The 26523-nt window shown below is 53.7% G+C and overlaps 1 protein-coding gene across 1 annotated transcript; it reads left to right on the forward strand.

Annotated features, from left to right (window-relative positions):
* The first annotated feature begins 348 nt into the window (after window positions 1-348).
* On the forward strand, window positions 349-26523 carry WBP1 (WW domain binding protein 1). The gene is made up of 4 exons (XM_089666978.1): window positions 349-516; window positions 15655-15757; window positions 18086-18247; window positions 22699-26523. The coding sequence occupies exons 1-4, from the start codon at window positions 463-465 to the stop codon at window positions 23319-23321; spliced, it is 942 nt and encodes a 313-aa protein (XP_089523104.1). The 5' UTR covers window positions 349-462; the 3' UTR covers window positions 23322-26523.

The raw sequence follows: 26523 nt of genomic DNA on the forward strand, positions 1-26523 counted from the left end.
TGGTCTGAATAGGACACTCCCTCTACATAGTGATCTCTCTGTGTGACCCCGCTCATATATGTACACTTCCGGTGTCACCTCATAGAGCTGGCTATGCGGAGGGCGGGGCACCTTTCCCCCTCCAATCACCGCAATAAGTAGGTACCGGAAGAAGGCCGGCGCTCGCTTTGATTGGACTGTCCGGCATTCCATCTAAAAACTCCGCCGAGAAGGCGGCACTCTGGTGTGTGATTGGCTGCAGAAGCTGTCACTTTGAGCCCCGGCTCCGCCTATGTCCTCTATTGGTGGATATTTTTCGAGCAATCGGAGCTCGCGTCCTCCATTGGGAAGCATTGATTGGCGGAGGGAGGCGGATGGGCGGAGTCAGCATTGTTGCTATGCGAGCGGCTGCCGGGCGGAATAAGATGGCGGCGCTGGAGCCGGAGAGCCGGGAGAGGGGAGCCCGACACCCATTGTGACCGCATGGAGGAGGCCGGGAACAGCGCCGGCCTGTGGGAGAGGAGGGGAGCACACCCGGTGAGTGGGGGCGGAAACACGGGGGCCCGGACGGCGGAATCCCGGCGAGACCACGCCCACCCACTCACAGAACACACCCACTGACAGATACCACGCCCCTCCAGCTAGTTCGGCACTTCGCTAACTGGAGCCACGCCCGCCACAACCCCGCCCAAATCTCAGCCCTCATGAGACCACGCCTACCACTCCAAAATGCCACCTAACGAAGACCACGCCTTCTAGCCCATATGCCACACCCCCAACTGACGCCACTCCCTCCATCTTAAAGGTAACACCCCTTTGCTGGAACCACAGTACACATCCGAGGCCACACCCTACCTGAGACCACTCCCACCATGAGATGTCTCCTGATATGTTGGTTGCATGTACATGCGTCATACGTGTACTATGTTGCATTTGTGTTCTAGTAGACGTCTTCCTCTCTGAAAATCTCCCGAAGAAGCAGAAGGACTGTGAAACATGTTGAGGACTGGCTAAATGACGTGTTAGATGGCGCCACCTAGTGTGCAGTACCAGTCTCCAGTCTGTTAGTCCAGTAATTGGAGAGATATCAGCGCCATCTTCAGCATGACTGCGGTATGGCGGGCTTTCATTTGATTTGAACCCCATACATGCTGCAATGTCTGCGGTGGGGCCATGAACATCCACATGGCCTCACACTAAAACCCAAGGAGCTGACACTTCACCCACAAACTCCTCCCCCTAACCCCATCAACTGACATTTTACCCACAATCCCCCTCCCTCTGACCCCACGAGCAGACTCTTCATCCTTAGGCCCCTCCCCTGATCTCAAGAACTGACACTTTACCCACAAGCCCCTCCCCCTCCCGTCCCTAGAATGCTACCTTATAATCTGCGGTCCCGATTCTGCTACATAGTTCTGTACATCACTAGAGGGGTCACCGGCGGGAGGAAGGAGGTCCTGATTCCTCTATATAGATCCTATCACTAGAGGGGTCACCGGCAGGAGGAAGGAGGTCCCGATTCCTCTATATAGATCCCATCACTAGAGGGGTCACCGGCGGGAGGAAGGAGGTCCTGATTCCTCTATATAGATCTATCACTAGAGGGGTCACCGGCAGGAGGAAGGAGGTCCTGATTCCTCTATATAGATCCTATCACTAGAGGGGTCACCGGCAGGAGGAAGGAGGTCCCGATTCCTCTATATAGATCTATATATCACTAGAGGGGTCACCGGCAGGAGGAAGGAGGTCCTGATTCCTCTATATAGATCCTATCACTAGAGGGGTCACCGGCAGGAGGAAGGAGGTCCTGATTCCTCTATATAGATCTATCACTAGAGGGGTCACCGGCAGGAGGAAGGAGGTCCCGATTCCTCTATATAGATCTATCACTAGAGGGGTCACCGGCAGGAGGAAGGAGGTCCGGATTCCTCTATATAGATCCTATCACTAGAGGGGTCACCGGCAGGAGGAAGGAGGTCCTGATTCCTCTATATAGATCTATCACTAGAGGGGTCACCGGCAGGAGGACGGAGGTCCTGATTCCTCTATATAGATCTATATATCACTAGAGGGGTCACCGGCAGGAGGAAGGAGGTCCTGATTCCTCTATATAGATCCTATCACTAGAGGGGTCACCGGCAGGAGGAAGGAGGTCCTGATTCCTCTATATAGATCCTATCACTAGAGGGGTCCCCGGCAGGAGGAAGGAGGTCCTGATTCCTCTATATAGATCCTATCACTAGAGGGGTCACCGGCAGGAGGAAGGAGGTCCTGATTCCTCTATATAGATCCTATCACTAGAGGGGTCACCAGCAGGAGGAAGGAGGTCCTGATTCCTCTATATAGATCCTATCACTAGAGGGGTCACCGGCAGGAGGAAGGAGGTCCTGATTCCTCTATATAGATCCTATCACTAGAGGGGTCACCAGCAGGAGGAAGGAGGTCCTGATTCCTCTATATAGATCTATATATCACTAGAGGGGTCACCGGCAGGAGGAAGGAGGTCCTGATTCCTCTATATAGATCCTATCACTAGAGGGGTCACCGGCAGGAGGAAGGAGGTCCTGATTCCTCTATATAGATCCTATCACTAGAGGGGTCACCGGCGGGAGGAAGGAGGTCCTGATTCCTCTATATAGATCCTATCACTAGAGGGGTCACCGGCAGGAGGAAGGAGGTCCCGATTCCTCTATATAGATCTTTATATTACTAGAGGGGTCACCGGCAGGAGGAAGGAGGTCCCGATTCCTCTATATAGATCCTATCACTAGAGGGGTCACCGGCAGGAGGAAGGAGGTCCCGATTCCTCTATATAGATCTATCACTAGAGGGGTCACCGGCAGGAGGAAGGAGGTCCCGATTCCTCTATATAGATCTATCACTAGAGGGGTCACCGGCAGGAGGAAGGAGGTCCTGATTCCTCTATATAGATCCTATCACTAGAGGGGTCACCGGCAGGAGGAAGGAGGTCCTGATTCCTCTATATAGATCCTATCACTAGAGGGGTCCCCGGCAGGAGGAAGGAGGTCCTGATTCCTCTATATAGATCCTATCACTAGAGGGGTCACCGGCAGGAGGAAGGAGGTCCTGATTCCTCTATATAGATCCTATCACTAGAGGGGTCACCGGCAGGAGGAAGGAGGTCCCGATTCCTCTATACAGATCCTATCACTAGAGGGGTCACCGGCGGGAGGAAGGAGGTCCTGATTCCTCTATATAGATCCCATCACTAGAGGGGTCACCGGCAGGAGGAAGGAGGTCCTGATTCCTCTATATAGATCTATCACTAGAGGGGTCACCGGCAGGAGGAAGGAGGTCCCGATTCCTCTATATAGATCCTATCACTAGAATGCTCACCGGCAGGAGGAAGGAGGTCCTGATTCCTCTATATAGATCCTATCACTAGAGGGGTCACCGGCAGGAGGAAGGAGGTCCCGATTCCTCTATATAGATCCTGTCACTAGAGGGGTCACCGGCAGGAGGAAGGAGGTCCTGTTTCCTCTATATAGATCCTGTCACTAGAGGGGTCACCGGCGGGAGGAAGGAGGTCCTGATTCCTCTATATAGATCCTATCACTAGAGGGGTCACCGGCGGGAGGAAGGAGGTCCCGATTCCTCTATATAGATCCTATCACTAGAGGGGTCACCGGCGGGAGGAAGGAGGTCCCGATTCCTCTATATAGATCCTGTCACTAGAGGGGTCACCGGCGGGAGGAAGGAGGTCCCGATTCCTCTATATAGATCCTGTCACTAGAGGGGTCACCGGCGGGAGGAAGGAGGTCCCGATTCCTCTATATAGATCCTGTCACTAGAGGGGTCACCGGCGGGAGGAAGGAGGTCCTGATTCCTCTATATAGATCTATCTATCACTAGAGGGGTCACCGGCAGGAGGAAGGAGGTCCCGATTCCTCTATATAGATCCTGTCACTAGAGGGGTCACCGGCAGGAGGAAGGAGGTCCTGTTTCCTCTATATAGATCCTGTCACTAGAGGGGTCACCGGCAGGAGGAAGGAGGTCCTGATTCCTCTATATAGATCCTATCACTAGAGGGGTCACCGGCGGGAGGAAGGAGGTCCCGATTCCTCTATATAGATCCTATCACTAGAGGGGTCACCGGCGGGAGGAAGGAGGTCCCGATTCCTCTATATAGATCCTGTCACTAGAGGGGTCACCGGCGGGAGGAAGGAGGTCCCGATTCCTCTATATAGATCCTGTCACTAGAGGGGTCACCGGCGGGAGGAAGGAGGTCCCGATTCCTCTATATAGATCCTGTCACTAGAGGGGTCACCGGCGGGAGGAAGGAGGTCCCGATTCCTCTATATAGATCCTATCACTAGAGGGGTCACCGGCAGGAGGAAGGAGGTCCCGATTCCTCTATATAGATCCTATCACTAGAGGGGTCACCGGGGGGAGGAAGGAGGTCCCGATTCCTCTATATAGATCCTATCACTAGAGGGGTCACCGGGGGGAGGAAGGAGGTCCCGATTCCTCTATATAGATCCTATCACTAGAGGGGTCACCGGCAGGAGGAAGGAGGTCCCGATTCCTCTATATAGATCTATCACTAGAGGGGTCACCGGCAGGAGGGAGGAGGTCCTGATTCCTCTATACAGATCCTATCACTAGAGGGGTCACCGGCAGGAGGAAGGAGGTCCTGATTCCTCCATATAGATCCTATCACTAGAGGGGTCACCGGCAGGAGGAAGGAGGTCCTGATTCCTCTATACAGATCTTTATATCACTAGAGGGGTCACCGGCAGGAGGAAGGAGGTCCCGATTCCTCTATACAGATCCTATCACTAGAGGGGTCACCGGCAGGAGGAAGGAGGTCCTGATTCCTCTATATAGATCCCATCACTAGAGGGGTCACCGGCAGGAGGAAGGAGGTCCTGATTCCTCTATATAGATCTATCACTAGAGGGGTCACCGGCAGGAGGAAGGAGGTCCTGATTCCTCTATATAGATCCTATCACTAGAGGGGTCACGGGCAGGAGGAAGGAGGTCCTGATTCCTCTATATAGATCTATCACTAGAGGGGTCACCGGCAGGAGGAAGGAGGTCCTGATTCCTCTATATAGATCCTATCACTAGAGGGGTCACCGGCAGGTGGAAGGAGGTCCTGATTCCTCTATATAGATCTATCACTAGAGGGGTCACCGGCAGGAGGAAGGAGGTCCTGATTCCTCTATATAGATCCTATCACTAGCGGGGTCACCGGCAGGAGGAAGGAGGTCCTGATCCCTCTATATAGATCTATATATCACTAGAGGGGTCACCGGCAGGAGGAAGGAGGTCCTGATTCCTCTATATAGATCTTTATATCACTAGAGGGGTCACCGGCAGGAGGAAGGAGGTCCTGATTCCTCTATATAGATCCTATCACTAGAGGGGTCCCCGGGGGGAGGAAGGAGGTCCTGATTCCTCTATATAGATCCTATCACTAGAGGGGTCACCGGCAGCAGGAAGGAGGTCCCGATTCCTCTATATAGATCCCATCACTAGAGGGGTCACCGGCAGGAGGAAGGAGGTCCTGATTCCTCTATATAGATCCTATCACTAGAGGGGTCACCGGCAGGAGGAAGGAGGTCCTGATTCCTCTATATAGATCCTATCACTAGAGGGGTCACGGGCAGGAGGAAGGAGGTCCCGATTCCTCTATATAGATCCTATCACTAGAGGGGTCACGGGCAGGAGGAAGGAGGTCCTGATTCCTCTATATACATCTATCACTAGAGGGGTCACCGGCAGGAGGAAGGATGTCCCGATTCCTCTATATACATCTATCACTAGAGGGGTCACCGGCAGGAGGAAGGAGGTCCTGATTCCTCTATATAGATCTATCACTAGAGGGGTCACCGGCAGGAGGAAGGAGGTCCTGATTCCTCTATATAGATCTATCACTAGAGGGGTCACCGGCAGGAGGAAGGAGGTCCTGATTCCTCTATATAGATCTATCACTAGAGGGGTCACCGGCAGGAGGAAGGAGGTCCTGAATCCTCTATATAGATCCTATCACTAGAGGGGTCACCGGGGGGAGGAAGGAGGTCCCGATTCCTCTATATAGATCTATCACTAGAGGGGTCACCGGCAGGAGGAAGGAGGTCCCGATTCCTCTATATAGATCCTGTCACTAGAGGGGTCACCGGCAGGAGGAAGGAGGTCCTGATTCCTCTATATAGATCTATCACTAGAGGGGTCACCGGCAGGAGGAAGGAGGTCCCGATTCCTCTATATAGATCTATCACTAGAGGGGTCACCGGCAGGAGGAAGGAGGTCCTGATTCCTCTATATACATCTATCACTAGAGGGGTCACCGGCAGGTGGAAGGAGGTCCCGATTCCTCTATATAGATCTATCACTAGAGGGGTCACCGGCAGGAGGAAGGAGGTCCTGATTCCTCTATATAGATCTATCACTAGAGGGGTCACCGGCAGGAGGAAGGAGGTCCCGATTCCTCTATATAGATCTATCACTAGAGGGGTCACCGGCAGGAGGAAGGAGGTCCTGAATCCTCTATATAGATCCTATCACTAGAGGGGTCACCGGGGGGAGGAAGGAGGTCCCGATTCCTCTATATAGATCTATCACTAGAGGGGTCACCGGCAGGAGGAAGGAGGTCCCGATTCCTCTATATAGATCCTGTCACTAGAGGGGTCACCGGCAGGAGGAAGGAGGTCCTGATTCCTCTATATAGATCTATCACTAGAGGGGTCACCGGCAGGAGGAAGGAGGTCCCGATTCCTCTATATAGATCTATCACTAGAGGGGTCACCGGCAGGAGGAAGGAGGTCCCGATTCCTCTATATAGATCCTATCACTAGAGGGGTCACCGGCAGGAGGAAGGAGGTCCCGATTCCTCTATATAGATCCTATCACTAGAGGGGTCACCGGCAGGAGGAAGGAGGTCCCGATTCCTCTATACAGATCCTATTACTAGAGGGGTCACCGGCGGGAGGAAGGAGGTCCTGATTCCTCTATATAGATCCTATCACTAGAGGGGTCACCGGGGGGAGGAAGCAGGTCCTGATTCCTCTATATAGATCCTATCACTAGAGGGGTCACCGGGGGGAGGAAGCAGGTCCTGATTCCTCTATATAGATCCTATCACTAGAGGGGTCACCGGCAGGAGGAAGGAGGTCCCGATTCCTCTATATAGATCCTATCACTAGAGGGGTCACCGGCAGGAGGAAGGAGGTCCCGATTCCTCTATATAGATCCTGTCACTAGAGGGGTCACCGGCAGGAGGAAGGAGGTCCTGTTTCCTCTATATAGATCCTGTCACTAGAGGGGTCACCGGCAGGAGGAAGGAGGTCCTGATTCCTCTATATAGATCCTATCACTAGAGGGGTCACCGGCAGGAGGAAGGAGGTCCTGATTCCTCTATATAGATCTATCACTAGAGGGGTCACCGGCAGGAGGAAGGAGGTCCCGATTCCTCTATATAGATCTATCACTAGAGGGGTCACCGGCAGGAGGAAGGAGGTCCCGATTCCTCTATATAGATCTATCACTAGAGGGGTCACCGGCAGGAGGAAGGAGGTCCCGATTCCTCTATATAGATCCTATCACTAGAGGGGTCACCGGCAGGAGGAAGGAGGTCCCGATTCCTCTGTATAGATCCTATCACTAGAGGGGTCACCGGCAGGAGGAAGGAGGTCCCGATTCCTCTATATAGATCCTATCACTAGAGGGGTCACCGGCAGGAGGAAGGAGGTCCCGATTCCTCTATATAGATCCTATCACTAGAGGGGTCACCGGCAGGAGGAAGGAGGTCCCGATTCCTCTATATAGATCCTATCACTAGAGGGGTCACCGGCAGGAGGAAGGAGGTCCCGATTCCTCTATATAGATCCTATCACTAGAGGGGTCACCGGCAGGAGGAAGGAGGTCCCGATTCCTCTATATAGATCCTATCACTAGAGGGGTCACCGGCAGGAGGTCCCGATTCCTCTATATAGATCTATCACTAGAGGGGTCACCGGCAGGAGGAAGGAGGTCCCGATTCCTCTATATAGATCCTATCACTAGAGGGGTCACCGGCAGGAGGAAGGAGGTCCCGATTCCTCTATATAGATCCTATCACTAGAGGGGTCACCGGCAGGAGGAAGGAGGTCCCGATTCCTCTATATAGATCTATCACTAGAGGGGTCACCGGCAGGAGGAAGGAGGTCCCGATTCCTCTATATAGATCTATCACTAGAGGGGTCACCGGCAGGAGGAAGGAGGTCCCGATTCCTCTATATAGATACTATCACTAGAGGGGTCACCGGCAGGAGGAAGGAGGTCCCGATTCCTCTATATAGATCTATCACTAGAGGGGTCACCGGCAGGAGGAAGGAGGTCCCGATTCCTCTATATAGATCCTATCACTAGAGGGGTCACCGGCAGGAGGAAGGAGGTCCCGATTCCTCTATATAGATCCTATCACTAGAGGGGTCACCGGCGGGAGGAAGGAGGTCCCGATTCCTCTATATAGATCCTATCACTAGAGGGGTCACTGGCGGGAGGAAGGAGGTCCCGATTCCTCTATATAGATCCTATCACTAGAGGGGTCACCGGCAGGAGGAAGGAGGTCCCGATTCCTCTATATAGATCCTATCACTAGAGGGGTCACCGGCAGGAGGAAGGAGGTCCCGATTCCTCTATATAGATCTATCACTAGAGGGGTCACCGGCAGGAGGAAGGAGGTCCCGATTCCTCTATATAGATCCTATCACTAGAGGGGTCACCGGCAGGAGGAAGGAGGTCCCGATTCCTCTATATAGATCTATCACTAGAGGGGTCACCGGCAGGAGGAAGGAGGTCCCGATTCCTCTATATAGATCCTATCACTAGAGGGGTCACCGGCAGGAGGAAGGAGGTCCCGATTCCTCTATATAGATCCTGTCACTAGAGGGGTCACCGGCAGGAGGAAGGAGGTCCCGATTCCTCTATATAGATCCTGTCACTAGAGGGGTCACCGGCAGGAGGAAGGAGGTCCCGATTCCTCTATATAGATCTATCACTAGAGGGGTCACCGGCAGGAGGTCCTGATTCCTCTATATAGATCCTATCACTAGAGGTGTCACCGGCAGGAGGAAGGAGGTCCCGATTCCTCTATATAGATCCTATCACTAGAGGGGTCACCGGCAGGAGGAAGGAGGTCCTGATTCCTCTATATAGATCCGATCACTAGAGGGGTCACCGGCAGGAGGAAGGAGGTCCTGATTCCTCTATATAGACCTCGCTTTGAATACCGGGTCCAGTTCTGGGGACATCACTTACGTAAAGATGTTGATAAGGTGGGACGAGTCCAGAGACGGGTAACAAAACTGGTGGAAGGTCGGGGGGATAAAATATCTGGAGAGACTTCAGGGACTTTATATTTCCAGTCTGGAGGAGAGGAGGGAAAGGTTGGACATGACTGAAACCTTTCAATCCATGAAGGTGGGTGAGTAGGACTAGGAGGGCGGGGTTCAGTATGAAGGTAACACCAACACGAGGACATGACCTCAAACTAGCAGGGAGAAAGGAGTATCGTGGATCCCTGAAAGGAGACGTTGTGGAGGGCGATGGCTGCGGCTCTGAGAGATCTCATTGTGGGTGGTAATGGTTCTGATTTGGACAGATTGCATTGTGGGTGATGATAGTTCCACTTTGGTGTCAGGGGTGATGGTTCCAGCTTGGACAGACCTCATATTGGGTGGTGATGGTTCCAGCTTGGACAGATCCCATTGTGGGTGGTGATGGTTCCAGCTTGGACAGATCCCATTGTGGGTGGTGATGGTTCCAGCTTGGACAGATCCCATTGTGGGTGGTGATGGTTCCAGCTTGGACAGATCCCATTGTGGGTGGTGATGGTTCCAGCTTGGACAGATTCCATTGTGGGTGGTGATGGTTCCAGCTTGGACAGATCCCATTGTGGGTGGTGATGGTTCCAGTTTGGACAGACCCCATAGTGGCTGGTGATGGTTCCAGTTTGGACAGATCCCATTGTGGGTGGTGATGGTTCCAGTTTGGACAGATTCCATTGTGGGTGGTGATGGTTCCAGCTTGGACAGATCCCATTGTGGGTGGTGACGGTTCCAGCTCAGACAGACCCCATAGTGGCTGGTGATGGTTCCAGTTTGGACAGATCCCATTGTGGGTGGTGATGCTTCCAGCTTGGACAGATCCCATTGTAGGTGGTGATGGTTCCAGTTCGGACAGATCCCATTGTGGGTGGTGATGGTTCCAGTTTGGACAGATCCCATTGTGGGTGGTGATGGTTCCAGTTTGGACAGATCCCATTGTGGGTGGTGATGGTTCCAGTTTGGACAGATCCCATTGTGGGTGGTGATGGTTCCAGCTTGGACAGATTCCATTGTGGGTGGTGATGGTTCCAGCTTGGACAGATTCCATTGTGGGTGGTGATGGTTCCAGCTTGGACAGACCCCATAGTGGCTGGTGATGGTTCCAGTTTGGACAGATCCCATTGTGGGTGGTGATGGTTCCAGTTTGGACAGATCCCATTGTGGGTGGTGATGGTTCCAGCTTGGACAGATCCCATTGTGGGTGGTGATGGTTCCAGCTTGGACAGATCCCATTGTGGGTGGTGATGGTTCCAGTTTGGACAGATCCCATTGTGGGTGGTGATGGTTCCAGTTTGGACAGATCCCATTGTGGGTGGTGATGGTTCCAGTTTGGACAGATCCCATTGTGGGTGGTGATGGTTCCAGCTCAGACAGACCCCATTGTGGGTGGTGATGGTTCCAGCTCAGACAGACCCCATAGTGGCTGGTGATGGTTCCAGCTTGGACAGATCCCATTGTGGGTGGTGATGGTTCCAGTTTGGACAGATCCCATTGTGGGTGGTGATGGTTCCAGTTTGGACAGATCCCATTGTGGGTGGTGATGGTTCCAGCTTGGACAGATTCCATTGTGGGTGGTGATGGTTCCAGCTTGGACAGATTCCATTGTGGGTGGTGATGGTTCCAGCTTGGACAGACCCCATAGTGGCTGGTGATGGTTCCAGTTTGGACAGATCCCATTGTGGGTGGTGATGGTTCCAGTTTGGACAGATCCCATTGTGGGTGGTGATGGTTCCAGCTCAGACAGACCCCATTGTGGGTGGTGATGGTTCCAGCTCAGACAGACCCCATAGTGGCTGGTGATGGTTCCAGCTTGGACAGATCCCATTGTGGGTGGTGATGGTTCCAGCTCAGACAGATCCCATTGTGGCTGGTGATGGTTCCAGCTCGGACAGACCCCATTGTGGCTGGTGATGGTTCCAGCTCAGACAGATCCCATTGTGGCTGGTGATGGTTCCAGCTTGGACAGATCTGATTGTGGGTGGTGATGGTTCCAGTTTGGACAGATCCCATTGTGGGTGGTGATGGTTCCAGCTTGGACAGATCCCATTGTGGGTGGTGATGGTTCCAGCTTGGACAGATCCCATTGTGGGTGGTGATGGTTCCAGCTCAGACAGACCCCATAGTGGCTGGTGATGGTTCCAGCTCAGACAGATCCCATTGTGGGTGGTGATGGTTCCAGCTCGGACAGATCTGATTGTGGGTGGTGATGGTTCCAGCTTGGACAGATCTGATTGTGGGTGGTGATGGTTCCAGCTCGGACAGATCCCATTGTGGGTGGTGATGGTTCCAGCTCGGACAGACCCCATAGTGGCTGGTGATGGTTCCAGTTCGGACAGATCCCATTGTGGGTGGTGATGGTTCCAGCTCGGACAGACCCCATAGTGGCTGGTGATGGTTCCAGCTCAGACAGACCCCATAGTGGCTGGTGATGGTTCCAGCTCAGACAGACCCCATAGTGGCTGGTGATGGTTCCAGTTCGGACAGATCCCATTGTGGGTGGTGATGGTTCCAGCTTGGACAGATCCCATTGTGGGTGGTGATGGTTCCAGCTTGGACAGATCCCATTGTGGGTGGTGATGGTTCCAGCTCAGACAGACCCCATAGTGGCTGGTGATGGTTCCAGTTCGGACAGATCCCATTGTGGGTGGTGATGGTTCCAGCTTGGACAGATCCCATTGTGGGTGGTGATGGTTCCAGCTCAGACAGATCCCATTGTGGGTGGTGATGGTTCCAGCTTGGACAGATCTGATTGTGGGTGGTGATGGTTCCAGCTTGGACAGATCCCATAGTGGCTGGTGATGGTTCCAGCTTGGACAGATCCCATTGTGGGTGGTGATGGTTCCAGTTCGGACAGATCCCATTGTGGCTGGTGATGGTTCCAGTTCGGACAGACCCCATAGTGGCTGGTGATGGTTCCAGTTCGGACAGATTCCATTGTGGGTGGTGATGGTTCCAGTTCGGACAGATTCCATTGTGGGTGGTGATGTTGTTGGGTCAGTCAGCACTGGCTGTATCTCGGATTGTTGGGTGGAGAATGTTACTTTGTGTTTACAGTACACACACAGGCAGGTAACTTTCTGCGTAGAGTGTCTGTTCCTTTGTCAGTGACACCACTCAGACATGGCCGTGCCGGGACTGTATGACGCTCACATGCTCGCTGCTGAACATCTGCTGCCGCCCATCCGCCCCAGTGACACGGTGAGTCCCCTGGAGGGTCCCATCCATGGTCTGCCAGTAGAGCCCTGAACCTTCCATTCTGTCATGTGATCAGTCCCGAGGCAGTACTGGGGGGAGCCGTACAATACTCGGGCGGAGAGCCGACATCGAGTATATGAGGTTACCGTTCCTACAGAGAAGATTTGGGGGGCCCTCAGTACTCCTTCCTCCGAGGTCAATGGTGCAGTTATTGGGGATCAGTGATGGAGAATTCATTCACCTGACACAATGACCTGCATCGGGGTCAGGAAAGTATTATATCTGGGGGGGCCCTCCTCACTGCAGCGGGTAGAGAGCAGGAATTGTGTGTAATAGCTGGGTGTGGGGTTGTTGGAGGCGGCAGGATGGGATTGAGGGGTGCTATGGTGGGAGAGGGAGAGGTCGGGATGGGTTAGTATGGCTGAAGGAGTCAGGATGGAATTGGGGGTGCTGTTGCTGGAGAATTCAGGATGGGATCGGGAGTAGTTAGGCTGGAGGGGGCAGGATGGAATTGGGGGTGCTCTTGCTGGAGAATTCAGGATGGGATTGGGAGTAGTTAGGCTGGAGGGGGCAGGATGGAATTGGGGGTGCTGTTGCTGGAGAATTCAGGATGGGATCGGGAGTCGTTGGGCTGAAGGAGTCAGGATGGAATTGGGGGTGCTGTTGCTGGAGAATTCAGGATGGGATCGGGAGTCGTTGGGCTGAAGGAGTCAGGATGGAATTGGGGGTGCTGTTGCTGGAGAATTCAGGATGGGATCGGGAGTAGTTAGGCTGGAGGGGGCAGGATGGAATTGGGGGTGCTCTTGCTGGAGAATTCAGGATGGGATTGGGAGTAGTTAGGCTGGAGGGGGCAGGATGGAATTGGGGGTGCTGTTGCTGGAGAATTCAGGATGGGATCGGGAGTCGTTGGGCTGAAGGAGTCAGGATGGAATTGGGGGTGCTGTTGCTGGAGAACTCAGGATGGGATCGGGAGTAGTTAGGCTGGAGGGGGCAGGATGGAATTGGGGGTGCTGTTGCTGGAGAATTCAGGATGGGATCGGGAGTAGTTAGGCTGGAGGGGGCAGGATGGAATTGGGGGTGCTCTTGCTGGAGAATTCAGGATGGGATTGGGAGTAGTTAGGCTGGAGGGGGCAGGATGGAATTGGGGGTGCTGTTGCTGGAGAATTCAGGATGGGATCGGGAGTCGTTGGGCTGAAGGAGTCAGGATGGAATTGGGGGTGCTGTTGCTGGAGAACTCAGGATGGGATCGGGAGTAGTTAGGCTGGAGGGGGCAGGATGGAATTGGGGGTGCTGTTGCTGGAGAATTCAGGATGGGATCGGGAGTAGTTAGGCTGGAGGGGGCAGGATGGAATTGGGGGTGCTCTCACAGGGAAGGGTTGGGATGGATTAGGGAGCAGTTTGGCTGGAAGAATCTGCACAAAATTGGAGGTGTGTTGGTTGGCAAGGGAGGAGTCAGGGTGAAATTGAGGGAGCCCTGGTTGGAGGGGGGAGTGGGGATGAAATCGGGGGTGCTTTGGCTAGAGAGAGGGGTCAGGGTGGAAATGAGAGGTGCTATGCCTGGAGGGTTGAGGGTGGAATTGAGGGGGTGCTCTGGCTGGTGGGGTGTGAACAGAATTGAGGGGTGCTTTTGTTGGAAAGGTCAAGATGAAATAGAGAAGAGGGGTCAGGATAGAATTGGTGGGTGGAATAGGGCCAGAAGGAGGGGGGGAGGAATACGTTTGGGGTACTGTGGCCTGAGGGGTCAGGATTCATTGGAGGTGCACCTACTAGAGGAACAGGGGTCAGGATGGAATGGTGGGTGCTTTGGGTGGAGGGGGAAGTCAGCATTGGAATTTTGGGTAGTCTGGGTTAAGGGGGGAGGGTCAGTCTTAAAATGGTGGGTGCTTTGCGTGGAGGGGTAGGGTCAAGGTTGGAATGGTGGGTGCTCTGCATGGAGGGGTAGGGTCAAGGTTGGAATGGTGGGTGCTCTGCGTGGAGGGGTAGGGTCAAGGTTGGCATGATGGGTGCTCTGCATGGAAGGGTAGGGTCAAGGTTGGAATGGTGGGTGCTCTGCGTGGAGGGGTAGGGTCAAGGTTGGCATGATGGGTGCTCTGCATGGAGGGGTAGGGTCAAGGTTGGAATGGTGGGTGCTCTGCGTGGAGGGGTAGGGTCAAGGTTGGAATTGTGGGTACTATGTGTGGAGGGGGAAGGTCAGTCTTAAAATGGTGGGTGCTCTGGGTGGAGGGTCATGGTTTGAATGGTGGGTGCTCTGGGTGGAGGGGGAGGGTCATGGTTGGAATGGTGGGTGCTCTGAGTTAAGTGGGAGGGTCAAAGTTGGAATGGTGGGTAATGTGGGTTAAGGGGGAGGGTCAATGTTGGAATAGTGGGTAATGTGGGTTAAGGGGGAGGGTCAATGTTGGAATAGTGGGTAATGTGGGTTAAGGGGGAGGGTCAATGTTGGAATAGTGGGTAATATGGGTTAAGGGGGGTCAAAGTTGGAATGGTGGGTACGTTGGTTGGAATGGTGGGTGCTTGGGGTAGAAGGAGAGGATCAAGGTTGGAATGGTGGGTGCTCTGGGTAGAGGGTCAGTGTTGGAATGATGGGTGCTTTGGGTAGAAGGGGAAAATCAGTCTTAAAATGGTGGGCTCTCTGGGTGGAGGGGTAGGGTCAAGGTTGGAATGGTGGGTGCCTTGGGGTGGAGGGGGAGTGTCAGTGCTGGAATGGTGGGTACTTTGGATGGAGGGGGAGTGTCAGCGTTGGAATGGTGGGTACTTTGGATGGGAGGAGAGGGTCAAGGTTGGAATGTTGGGTGCTCTGGGTGGAGGGGTAGGGTCAAGGTTGGAATGGTGGGTGCCTTGGGGTGGAGGGGGAGTGTCAGTGCTGGAATGGTGGGTACTTTGGATGGAGGGGGAGTGTCAGCGTTGGAATGGTGGGTACTTTGGATGGGAGGAGAGGGTCAAGGTTGGAATGTTGGGTGCTCTGGGTGGAGGGGGAGGGTCACAGTTGGAATGGTGGAAGGAGAGGGTCAAGGTTGGACAGGTGGGTGCTCTGGGTGGAGGGTCAGTGGTGGAATGGGGGGTGCTGTATCTGGAGAAGGTGATTCTGAAATGTGGGTGGGGGCTGTGATTTGTTGTCCATCACATGACCCATTTGTCCTCTCCGCAGGCCCGGGAGCACTGCCCAGGGGTGAACAATAAGCCCTACGTGTGTGAGAGCGGCCATTGCTGCGGGGAGACTGGCTGCTGCACCTACTACTACGAGCTGTGGTGTGAGTATCTGCCATTAGTGTGACCTCACAATGACCTCATTGGGGATTCCCTCTTCCAAACCTCTCCACCCAGAATCTGCATTTGTTTACTCCCGTTTATTAGCAGAATGAAGGATATCCCCCTCCATTCAGTGTCGGGGCTCAGGTGTGAATTCAGTGTCGGGGCTCAGGTGTGAATTCAGTGTCGGGGCTCAGGTAGAGGGTTTAGTTTTCTGTCAGGGCTCAGGTCCAGGTTTGGAGTCGAAGTCGGGGCTCAGGTCCAGTTTTGGAGTCGGGACTGAGGTCAGTGACAGGTCTCAGGTCCAGGTTTGAAGTCGAAGTCGGGGCTCAGGTCCAGTTTTGGAGTCGGGACTGAGGTCAGTGACGGCTCAGGTTTGGAGATGAAGTCGGGGCTCAGGTCCAGGTTTGGAGTCTAAGTCGGGACTGAGGTCAGTGACGGCTCAGGTTTGGAGATGAAGTCGGGGCTCAGGTCCAGGTTTGGAGATGAAGTCGGGGCTCAGGTCCAGGTTTGGAGATGAAGTCGAGGCTCAGGTCCAGGTTTGGAGTCGAAGTCGGGGCTCAGGTCCAGGTTTGGAGTCGAAGTCGGAGCTCAGGTCCAGGTTTGGAGTCGAAGTCGGGGCTCAGGTCCAGGTTTGGAGTCGAAGTCGGGGCTCAGGTCCAGGTTTGGAGTCGAAGTCGGAGCTCAGGTCCAGGTTTGGAGTCGAAGTCGGGGCTCAGGTCCAGGTTTGGAGTCGAAGTCGGGGCTCAGGTCCAGGTTTGGAGTCGAAGTCGGGGCTCAGGTCCAGGTTTGGAGTCTAAGTCGGGACTGAGGTCAGCGACAGGGCTCAGGTCCAGGTTTGGAGATGAAGTCGGGGCTCAGGTCCAGGTTTGGAGTCGAAGTCGGGGCTCAGGTCCAGGTTTGGAGTCGAAGTCGGGGCTCAGGTCCAGGTTTGGAGTCGAAGTCGGGGCTCAGGTCCAGGTTTGGAGTCTAAGTCGGGACTGAGGTCAGCAACAGGGCTCAGGTCCAGGTTTGGAGATGAAGTCGGGGCTCAGGTCCAGGTTTGGAGATGAAGTCGAGGCTCAGGTCCAGGTTTGGAGTCGAAGTCGGAGCTCAGGTCCAGGTTTGGAGTCGAAGTCGGGGCTCAGGTCCAGGTTTGGAGTCGAAGTCGGGGCTCAGGTCCAGGTTTGGAGTCGAAGTCGGGGCTCAGGTCCAGGTTTGGAGTCGAAGTCGGGACTGAGGTCAGCGACAGGGCTCAGGTCCAGGTTTGGAGATGAAGTCGGGGCTCAGGTCCAGGTTTGGAGTCGAAGTCGGGGCTCAGGTCCAGGTTTGGAGTCGAAGTCGGGGCTCAGGTCCAGGTTTGGAGTCGAAGTCGGGGCTCAGGTCCAGGTTTGGAGTCTAAGTCGGGACTGAGGTCAGCAACAGGGCTCAGGTCCAGGTTTGGAGATGAAGTCGGGGCTCAGGTCCAGGTTTGGAGATGAAGTCGAGGCTCAGGTCCAGGTTTGGAGTCGAAGTCGGAGCTCAGGTCCAGGTTTGGAGTCGAAGTCGGGGCTCAGGTCCAGGTTTGGAGTCGAAGTCGGGGCTCAGGTCCAGGTTTGGAGTCGAAGTCGGGGCTCAGGTCCAGGTTTGGAGTCGAAGTCGGGGCTCAGGTCCAGGTTTGGAGTCGAAGTCGGGGCTCAGGTCCAGGTTTGGAGTCGAAGTCGGGGCTCAGGTCCAGGTTTGGAGTCGAAGTCGGGGCTCAGGTCCAGGTTTGGAGTCGAAGTCGGGGCTCAGGTCCAGGTTTGGAGTCGAAGTCGGGGCTCAGGTCCAGGTTTGGAGTCGAATTCGGAGCTCAGGTCCAGGTTTGGAGTCGAAGTCGGGGCTCAGGTCCAGGTTTGGAGTCGAAGTCGGGGCTCAGGTCCAGGTTTGGAGTCGAAGTCGGGGCTCAGGTCCAGGTTTGGAGTCGAAGTCGGGGCTCAGGTCCAGGTTTGGAGTCGAAGTCGGGGCTCAGGTCCAGGTTTGGAGTCGAAGTCGGGGCTCAGGTCCAGGTTTGGAGTCGAAGTCGGGGCTCAGGTCCAGTTGTAAGGTTGGTGAACAAGGCTCTGGTCAAGAAAAGGGTTTCCCAGGTAAACCAAAAATGATAATATCTGTCCCAGTAGCCCAGACCAGGCCGGAGTCTTCTCTGACTGGTCAGGGTAGGACGTTCTCACAGCTATTGTGATGTCACAGCTGGGAGGGGCTGAGAAATCACATGACTGCAAGTAGTAGCATCTCTATGGTGGTAGCGTGAAGCTCAGTTCGAGAACAACTCATTATGATGATATAAGTAATGGGAACCGTGTTATGGATTGTGGCCCCTCTCCTCCCCGCAGGGTTTTGGCTCCTCTGGACGGTTCTGATTCTCCTCAGTTGTTGCTGTGCCTATCGCCATCGCCGCGCCAAACTGCGCCTGCAGCACCAACAAAGACAGCGCGAGATAAACCTGATCGCCTACCACCGTGCCTGCCATTACCCTCCGTCCATGCTTGATCTACGTAAGTATCCCCAAATCATAGCTCACTGCTGACCCCCCCATCCAGGGAAGTATTCACCCCTCCCATTATAATACACTGTCCTCTATACCCGCACTGTACCATGCCTAACCTGGTGGGGGCGAGGGGTCTGGATGGAGGATGAGGGGTCTGGATGGAGGATGAGGGGTCATGAAAGAAGGGGGGGGGGGGGTACACAGTGCTTTATTCCATCAGGTTGTACATTTATATACAATGCAGGAAATGTGTATTTGCCCCCCCCTGATGCTGAATGTTCGCCCCTCACACAGAAATGATCGGTCTAACGATGGAATGTTCGCCCCTCACACAGAAACGATCGGTCTAACAATGGAATGTTCGCCCCTCACACAGAAATGATCGGTCTAACAATGGAATGTTCTCCCCTCACACAGAAATGATCGGTCTAACAATGGAATGTTCGCCCCTCACACAGAAATGATCGGTCTAACAATGGAATGTTCGCCCCTCACACAGAAATGATCGGTCTAACAATGGAATGTTCACCCCTCACACAGAAATGATCGGTCTAACAATGGAATGTTCGCCCCTCACACAGAAATGATCGGTCTAACGATGGAATGTTCGCCCCTCACACAGAAATGATCGGTCTAACGATGGAATGTTCGCCCCTCACACAGAAACGATCGGTCTAACGATGGAATGTTCGCCCCTCACACAGAAATGATCGGTCTAACAATGGAATGTTCGCCCCTCACACAGAAATGATCGGTCTAACAATGGAATGTTCGCCCCTCACACAGAAACGATCGGTCTAACAATGGAATGTTCGGTGTAACACTGAGAGACAGAATACAACAACAAATTCAGCAGAAATGCGTCTAACAAATGATGACGGATCTGCATGTTCATGAGGGAAAGAAGGATTTGATCCCCTATCATTCAGCAGGATTTCTGGCTCCCAGGTGTCTCTCATACAGGTAACAAGCTGAGATTAGAAGCAGTCTCTTAAAGGGAGTGCTGCTAATCTCATTGTGTTCCCTGTATAAAAGACACCTGTCCACAGGAGCCATCAAACCATCAGATTCCAAACTCTCCACCATGGGAAAGACCAAAGAGCTGTCCAAGGATGTCAGGGACAAGATGGTAGACCTACACAAGGCTGGACTGGGCTACCAAACTATGGCCAAGCAGCTTGGTGAGAAGGTGACAACAGTTGGTGCAATCATTCACAAATGGAAGAAACACAAAACAAGTGTCAGTCTCCCTAGGTCTGGTGCACCATGCAAGATCTCCCCTCGTGGGGTGTCAATGATCATGAGAACAGTGAGGAATCATCCCAGAACTACACGTGAGGATCTTGTCAATGATCTCCAGGCAGCTGGGACCACAGTCACCAAGAAAACAATTGGTAACACACTACGCCGACAAGGACTGAAATCCTGCAGTGCCCGCACGGTCCCTCTGCTCAAGAAAGCCCATGTCCAGGCCCGTCTGAAGTCTGCCACTGAACATCTGAATGATGCCGAGGAGGACTGGTGGGAAGTGTTGTGGTCAGAGGAGACCAAAATCCAGCTCTTTGGCATCAACTCAACTCGCCGTGTTTGGAGGAGGAGGAATGCTGCCTATGGCCCCAAGAACACCATCCCAACTGTGAAACATGGTGGTGGAAACATTCTGCTTGGGGGGGGTTCTGCTAAGGGGACAGGAAAACTGCACCGCATCAAAGGGACGATGGATGGGGCAATGTACCCTCAAATCTTGGGGGAGAACCTTCTTCCCTCAGCCAGGGCATTGAAAATGGGTGGTGGATGGGTGTTCCAGCATGACAATGACCCAAAACACACGGCCAAGGCAACAAAGGAGCGGCTCAAGAAGGAGCACATTAAGGTCCTGGAGTGGCCTAGCCAGTCTCCACACCTTCATCCGATGGAAAATCTGTGGAGGGAGCTGAAAGTTCGAGTTGTCAAACGTCAGCCACCAAACCTTAATGACTTGGAGAGGATCTGCCAAGAGGAGTGGGCCAAAATCCTTCCTGAGATGTGTGCGAACCTGGGGGCCAACTCCAGGAAACGTCTGACCTCTGTGATGGCCACCAAGGGATTGGCCACCAAGTACTAAGTCATGTTTTGTGAAGGGGATCAAATCCTTCTTTCCCTCATGAACATGCAGATCCGTCATCATTTGTTAGACGCATTTCTGCTGAATTTGTTGTTGTATTCTGTCTCTCAGTGTTACACCGAACATTCCATTGTTAGACCGATCATTTCTGTGTGAGGGGCGAACATTCCATTGTTAGACCGATCGTTTCTGTGTGAGGGGCGAACATTCCATTGTTAGACCGATCATTTCTGTGTGAGGGGCGAACATTCCACTGTTAGACCGATCATTTCTGTGTGAGGGGCGAACATTCCATTGTTAGACCGATCGTTTCTGTGTGAGGGGCGAACATTCCATTGTTAGACCGATCGTTTCTGTGTGAGGGGCAAACATTCCATTGTTAGACCGATCGTTTCTGTGTGAGGGGCGAACATTCCATTGTTAGACCGATCGTTTCTGTGTGAGGGGCGAACATTCCATTGTTAGACCGATCGTTTCTGTGTGAGGGGCGAACATTCCATTGTTAGACCGATCATTTCTGTGTGAGGGGCGAACATTCCATTGTTAGACCGATCGTTTCTGTGTGAGGGGCGAACATTCCATTGTTAGACCGATCGTTTCTGTGTGAGGGGCGAACATTCCATTGTTAGACCGATCATTTCTGTGTGAGGGGCAAACATTCCATTGTTAGACCGATCATTTCCAGGCCCGGTTATGAGGGAGGGATTGCCCAGGCCCGGTTATGAGGGACGGGTTGCCCAGGCCCGGTTATGAGGGACGGGTTGCCCAGGCCCGGTTATGAGGGACGGGTTGCCCAGGCCCGGTTATGAGGGACGGGTTGCCCAGGCCCTGTTATGAGGGACGGGTTGCCCAGGCCCGGTTATGAGGGACGGGTTGCCCAGGCCCGGTTATGAGGGACGGGTTGCCCAGGCCCGGTTATGAGGGACGGGTTGCCCAGGCCCGGTTATGAGGGACGGGTTGCCCAGGCCCGGTTATGAGGGACGGGTTGCCCAGGCCCGGTTATGAGGGACGGGTTGCCCAGGCCCGGTTATGAGGGACGGGTTGCCCAGGCCCGGTTATGAGGGAGGGGTTGCCCAGGCCCTGTTATGAGGGAGGGATTGCCCAGGCCCGGTTATGAGGGACGGGTTGCCCAGGCCCGGTTATGGTGGAGGGGTTGCCCAGGCCCGGTTATGAGGGAGGGGTTGCCCAGGCCCGGTTATGGTGGAGGGGTTGCCCAGGCCCGGTTATGGTGGAGGGGTTGCCCAGGCCCGGTTATGAGGGAGGGGTTGCCCAGGCCCGGTTATGAGGGACGGGTTGCCCAGGCCCGGTTATGAGGGACGGGTTGCCCAGGCCCGGTTATGAGGGACGGGTTGCCCAGGCCCGGTTATGAGGGACGGATTGCCCAGGCCCGGTTATGGTGGAGGGGTTGCCCAGGCCCTGTTATGAGGGAGGGATTGCCCAGGCCCGGTTATGAGGGACGGGTTGCCCAGGCCCGGTTATGGGGGAGGGATTGCCCAGGCCCGGTTATGAGGGAGGGTCTGCGTTTGATGAATCTGGAGAGAATCCCTCTAAAGTTTCGGGATTTGGCCTGGCTCTCGTTCCATGGCGGACTCTATGTGAAGGGCAACCTGAAGCATCGCTCTGCGGAGAACCGTGGTTGTCCAAGAGTGGAGTGCGGTGGGGTGGAGGAGACGATGGACCATTTCTTGCTTCAGTGCCCCTTCAATATAGAAGTCTACAAGCGGGTGGGTGGGGCTCTGGGGATCCCTTTTCTGAATGAGTTATGCAGAGTGGGTGTACGGGGCTTTACGGACTAACCGGGACTTTGATTTTGAGACACTTTTCTAGTTAGCTTAGTAGTCCGTTTCCACACGTGGAATGCACGGTGTCAGGTTTCCACTCGGGGAAAAGTCCTTCCTGTTGAGGTGGTGGTGCACAACATTCTGGGTGAGGTTGGGAAGATTCGGGGTCTTGAGGACAGGTGGCGGCCGGGAGCCTGGACAAAGGCGTGGAGGAATGTCAGGTCCCCGTAGCTGCTGTCTGTCAGTCTCTGGGGGCGTGGCTTCTCTTTCTGTCAGTCTCTGGGGGCGTGGCTTCTCTTTCTGTCCTTGCGCACCCCCTAGATTTTGGAAAGGCGGCATGTATGGGATCAATGTTTTGTTTCTTAGCCTGAGGGGGGTTTAGGTGGCGGTGGGGTTTGTGCTTGTAAGGTGAATGAAGAACTGCTTTTCCCTGCTTGTACCCAATCAGTGTCCCCCTTACATGTTCCATTCTGCCTTTTAGACCATGGAAGGGAGAAGCTGATTGGTTGCCAGGAAGGGAAGGGACTGTCTGGGATTCAGTAAACTGTGACTGTGCATTTTCTTCTCCTGCAGGGGCGCTGTCATCATTCAAACTTCCAGCCTATGAGGAAGTGGCATACCGGCCCACCACCCCGCCTCCTCCATACAGCTCCATCCTCACCCAGCTGGGTCTGCCCTCCTCATCGCCTCCTCCACCCCCACCCTCTGACCCACCCTCGCTCACCCCCAGCTCCGAGCACACCAGCAGCTGCTCCTGCACTTCTGGCTGTATGCTGTCCGGCAGCAGCTCCTTCTCCGTCCAAGTGACTGACGAGACGAGGACCAGCCTGGGCAGCTCGGCTAGTGAAGGCGGGAGCTGGGAGGCCAGTCCCGAGGAGGAGGGGGCTTGTGGCAGGGAACGAGGCCTTCACAAGCAGACAGCCTTCTCCTCCTCCGTGGATTTCTTTGATGGTCACCACTGCTGGGATATTGAAGAGGTGGATGAAGAGGATGAGGAAGAACATTACAGACAGAGGAGGCTGACCGGGGACTCAGGAATAGAAGTGTGCCTCTGCCAGGTGACGGGGGAGGAGGAGGACGGGGAAGATACAAGTCAAATCCACGATAACCCTGACTGTGCCCAGAGGAGCCAATCGCAAGAATCGACCGCAGAGAAAGCAGACGCAGAGTCAGATTCCCGGGTCCAGGCAGTGTGACCATAGGAGTTTTGATGGTTCTGGATCTTGGGGGTCTGTGTGTAGAGAGGGCAACTGGGCCCATCTTCCTATCAATCCATCTCAGGAGAGCGGGCAACTAGATCTCCTGGGCTCTTGTTCCCACTAGTCCATCTCAGGAGAGGGGGCAGCTGGACCACCTGGGCCCCTGACTCCATATAAGGAGAGGGACCATTGGGCAACTTGGGCCTTCAACCCCAACAATCCAATCTCAGGGCAGCTGGGCCACTGATTCCATCAGTACATTGCAGGACAGGGGCCAGTTGGCAACATAAGCCACAATCCTACAAGTCCATCTCAGAAGAAGTCCATCTCTATCAGTCCGCCTTAGAAGAGAGGGCAATTGGGCCTATCTCTCTATTAGTCCATAAAGAAGAGAGGGTAACTGGACCACTTGGGCCATCAACCCCACCAGTCAATCTCAGGAGAGGGGGCAGCTGGAGCACCTGGGCCCCTGACTTCTATTTCAAAAGAGGGACTAATGAGCTATCTGAGCCCTCATTGCCATTGGTCCATCTCAAGAAAAGAGACATTTAGACCACCTAGACCTCTGACTTCTTGAGCCCTCAAACCCTACAAGTCCATTTCAGAAGTGGAGTCTTTGGGCAACATGGGCTCCCAACCCTACCAGTCTATTCCAGGAGAGGGGAAAGCTGGACCACTGACTCCTTGTCAAGAGCGGGATCTTTGGGCAATATGGGCCTTCAACCCAAATAGTCCATCTAAGCAGATGGTAAAGCTGGACCACTTGACCCCTGACTCCATTTCAGGAGAGGGACCTTTGGGCAATCTGGACCCTCAACCCAAATAGTCCATCTCAGGAGAAGAGGCAGTTGGACCACCTGGGCTTCCGACTCCTATTTCAGGGTAGGGACTAATGGGCTATCTGAGCACTTGATGCCATCAATCCATCTCAAGAGAGGAGGACTTTAGACCACCCAGACCTCTGACTTCATGAGCCCCCAAACCCTACAACTCCAGTTCAGGAGTGGGGTCATTGGGCAATATGGGCCCCCACCCCTATAAGTCTATTCCAGGAGAGGGGAAAGCTGGACCACTTAGCCCCTGACTCCATGTCAGGAGAGGGACCTTTGGGCAATCTGGGCCCTTAACCTAAATAGTCCATCTAAGGAGAGGTAGCTGGACCACTTGACCCCTGACTTATGTCAGCAGAGAGACATGGGTAATTGGGCCCTTAATCTAAATAGTCCATCTAGGGAGAGGGGAAAGCTGGACCACTTGACCCCTGACTCCATGTAATGAGAGAGACCTTTGTAGCAATCTGGGCCCTAAACCTAAATAGTCTATCTAAGGAGACAGGGAAGCTGGACCACTTGACCCCTAACTCCATGTCAGGAGAGGGACTTTTGGGTCAATCTGGGCCCTCAGCCTAAATAGTCCATCTAGGCAAAGGGGAAAGCTGGACCTCTTGACCCCTAACTCCCTGTCAGGAGAGGGACCTTTGGGCAATCTGGGCTCTCAGCACAAATAGCCTAAGGAGAGAAGGAAGCTGGACCACTTGGCTCCTAACTCCATGTCAGGAGAGAGACCCTTGGGCAATCTAGACCCTCAATCCAAATAGTCCATCTAAATAGAGAGGAGGGTAGCTGGACCACCTCCCTAACTCCATCAGTTCATGACAGGAGAAGTCGTTGGGCAAAATGCAGCCCCAGCTAGCTCATCTCAGGAGAGCAACTTGACAATGTGGCCCTCAATTTTACCAGTCCATAGAAGGGTGGGGAGCAGGAGAGTCCAGGCGTTGCCTTGTAGCAGTCCATGGGAGCAGAAGATAAAGCAGAAACAACTCAAATGACCTTCAGACGCAGACCGCGGTAGGCACTTCCCAAAGCTGGAAAAACTTGATCATGATACAGGAATCGCTCATCAAAAACATAAACCCCAAGTATATAGTTAGGAGCGTCTAGTAAAAATGGTCATCTCGGCTGGAGATATTTGAAGGTGTTTATTGAAGGAGAAACATTGAATACATCCTTTGCATTTCGGGAGACAGACTTCCCCCTTCCTCAGGGCGTTATGGAAGATCTGACCACAGTGAGGGGAAGTGGCTGATTCTGAATCAGTGTGGTCTGGTCCCAATGACGGTTTCAGCCCATTTTAGCCTGACCTCAAGCTACTATAGCACATGATGATGTGATTCTCTCCATTTTGTTTTTCGTTTTTTTTAAGCCCTGAAGGGGCAGGCCTGTCTCCCGAAACTCGTTGGCTGGAAGCCATATTTTTTTTTCAAGAAAGATCCTAAACAGAATTCACCATTTTTTCTTGATGATCCTAACCGCATGTTCAGGACCTGTCTAAGGAAGCAGTGAACAATCCATACAAGAGCAGTCCAAGGGGGTAGACCTGTGAATTGTCCCAGCTACCCTCCGGAACTAGGAAGCTGATTGTATGGGAGGGAAGAAAACCTGTGACTTGCCCCAACTACCCTCCAGTGTTGGGAAACATTGTATGAAGTAGAGGGGGGTCTGTGAATTACCCCAGCTGCCATCCTTTGTTGGGGAGTTGATTGTATGAGATGGATGTGGGCCTTTGAATAGACCCAGCTACCCTCTAATGTCAGGAGGTTGATTGTGTGAGACGGGGACCTTTGACTAGCCCCAGCTACCCCCTGAATTTAGGAATCTGGTTGTATGAGACAGAGGAAGGCCTGTGAATTGCCTGATCTCCACTGTAAGGGATTGTGAATTTCACCAGCTACCCCCTGAATTTAGGAATCTGCATGAGATGAAGGGAGGCCTGTGACTTGCCCCAGCTACCCCCTGGAATCTGATCTGATGAAATAGAGGGAGGTCTGTGAATTGCCCGATCCCCGTTGTTGAGAGTGAGTCGGCGGGTACACCAAATGTGCCCAGGAGGAAGAATGAACTTTGACGATGGATGGTCTGAGCTGGCTCGCCCCCCTCTCCTTCTATTGTGATGACACCAGCAGCCAAATAATCATGTGACTGTATACTGACCCCCCCCCCCCCCCCGCTCATCCCAAACGCAGTCCCGGGGACTGAAATTCCAGAATGTATTACCACAAGTCACCGACTCTGCCGTATATGAACTTTCTTTCTGCAAAAGTTGGATGTGGTCATAAATGGTACCAGTTCACTTTACGAGCTGGGAGGATATATTCCATGGAGCGCGTGATGACACCAAATAAAGGCCTGTTTACAATGAA

This window comes from Staurois parvus, unplaced genomic scaffold (genome assembly GCF_062004578.1).
Source record: "Staurois parvus isolate SC_StPar_1 unplaced genomic scaffold, SC_StPar_1.0 ptg002948l, whole genome shotgun sequence".
In the NCBI taxonomy this organism is placed as follows: Eukaryota; Metazoa; Chordata; class Amphibia; order Anura; family Ranidae; genus Staurois; species Staurois parvus.

Bases quoted from the DNA above. Each gene is read 5' to 3' on its own strand.
- WBP1 (XM_089666978.1), top strand. From the start codon at position 463: ATGGAGGAGGCCGGGAACAGCGCCGGCCTGTGGGAGAGGAGGGGAGCA. The intron at 517-15,654 runs GTGAGTGGGGGC...TCCTCTCCGCAG, and splicing joins AGAGGAGGGGAGCACACCCG to GCCCGGGAGCACTGCCCAGG. The intron at 15,758-18,085 runs GTGAGTATCTGC...TCCTCCCCGCAG, and splicing joins CTACTACTACGAGCTGTGGT to GGTTTTGGCTCCTCTGGACG.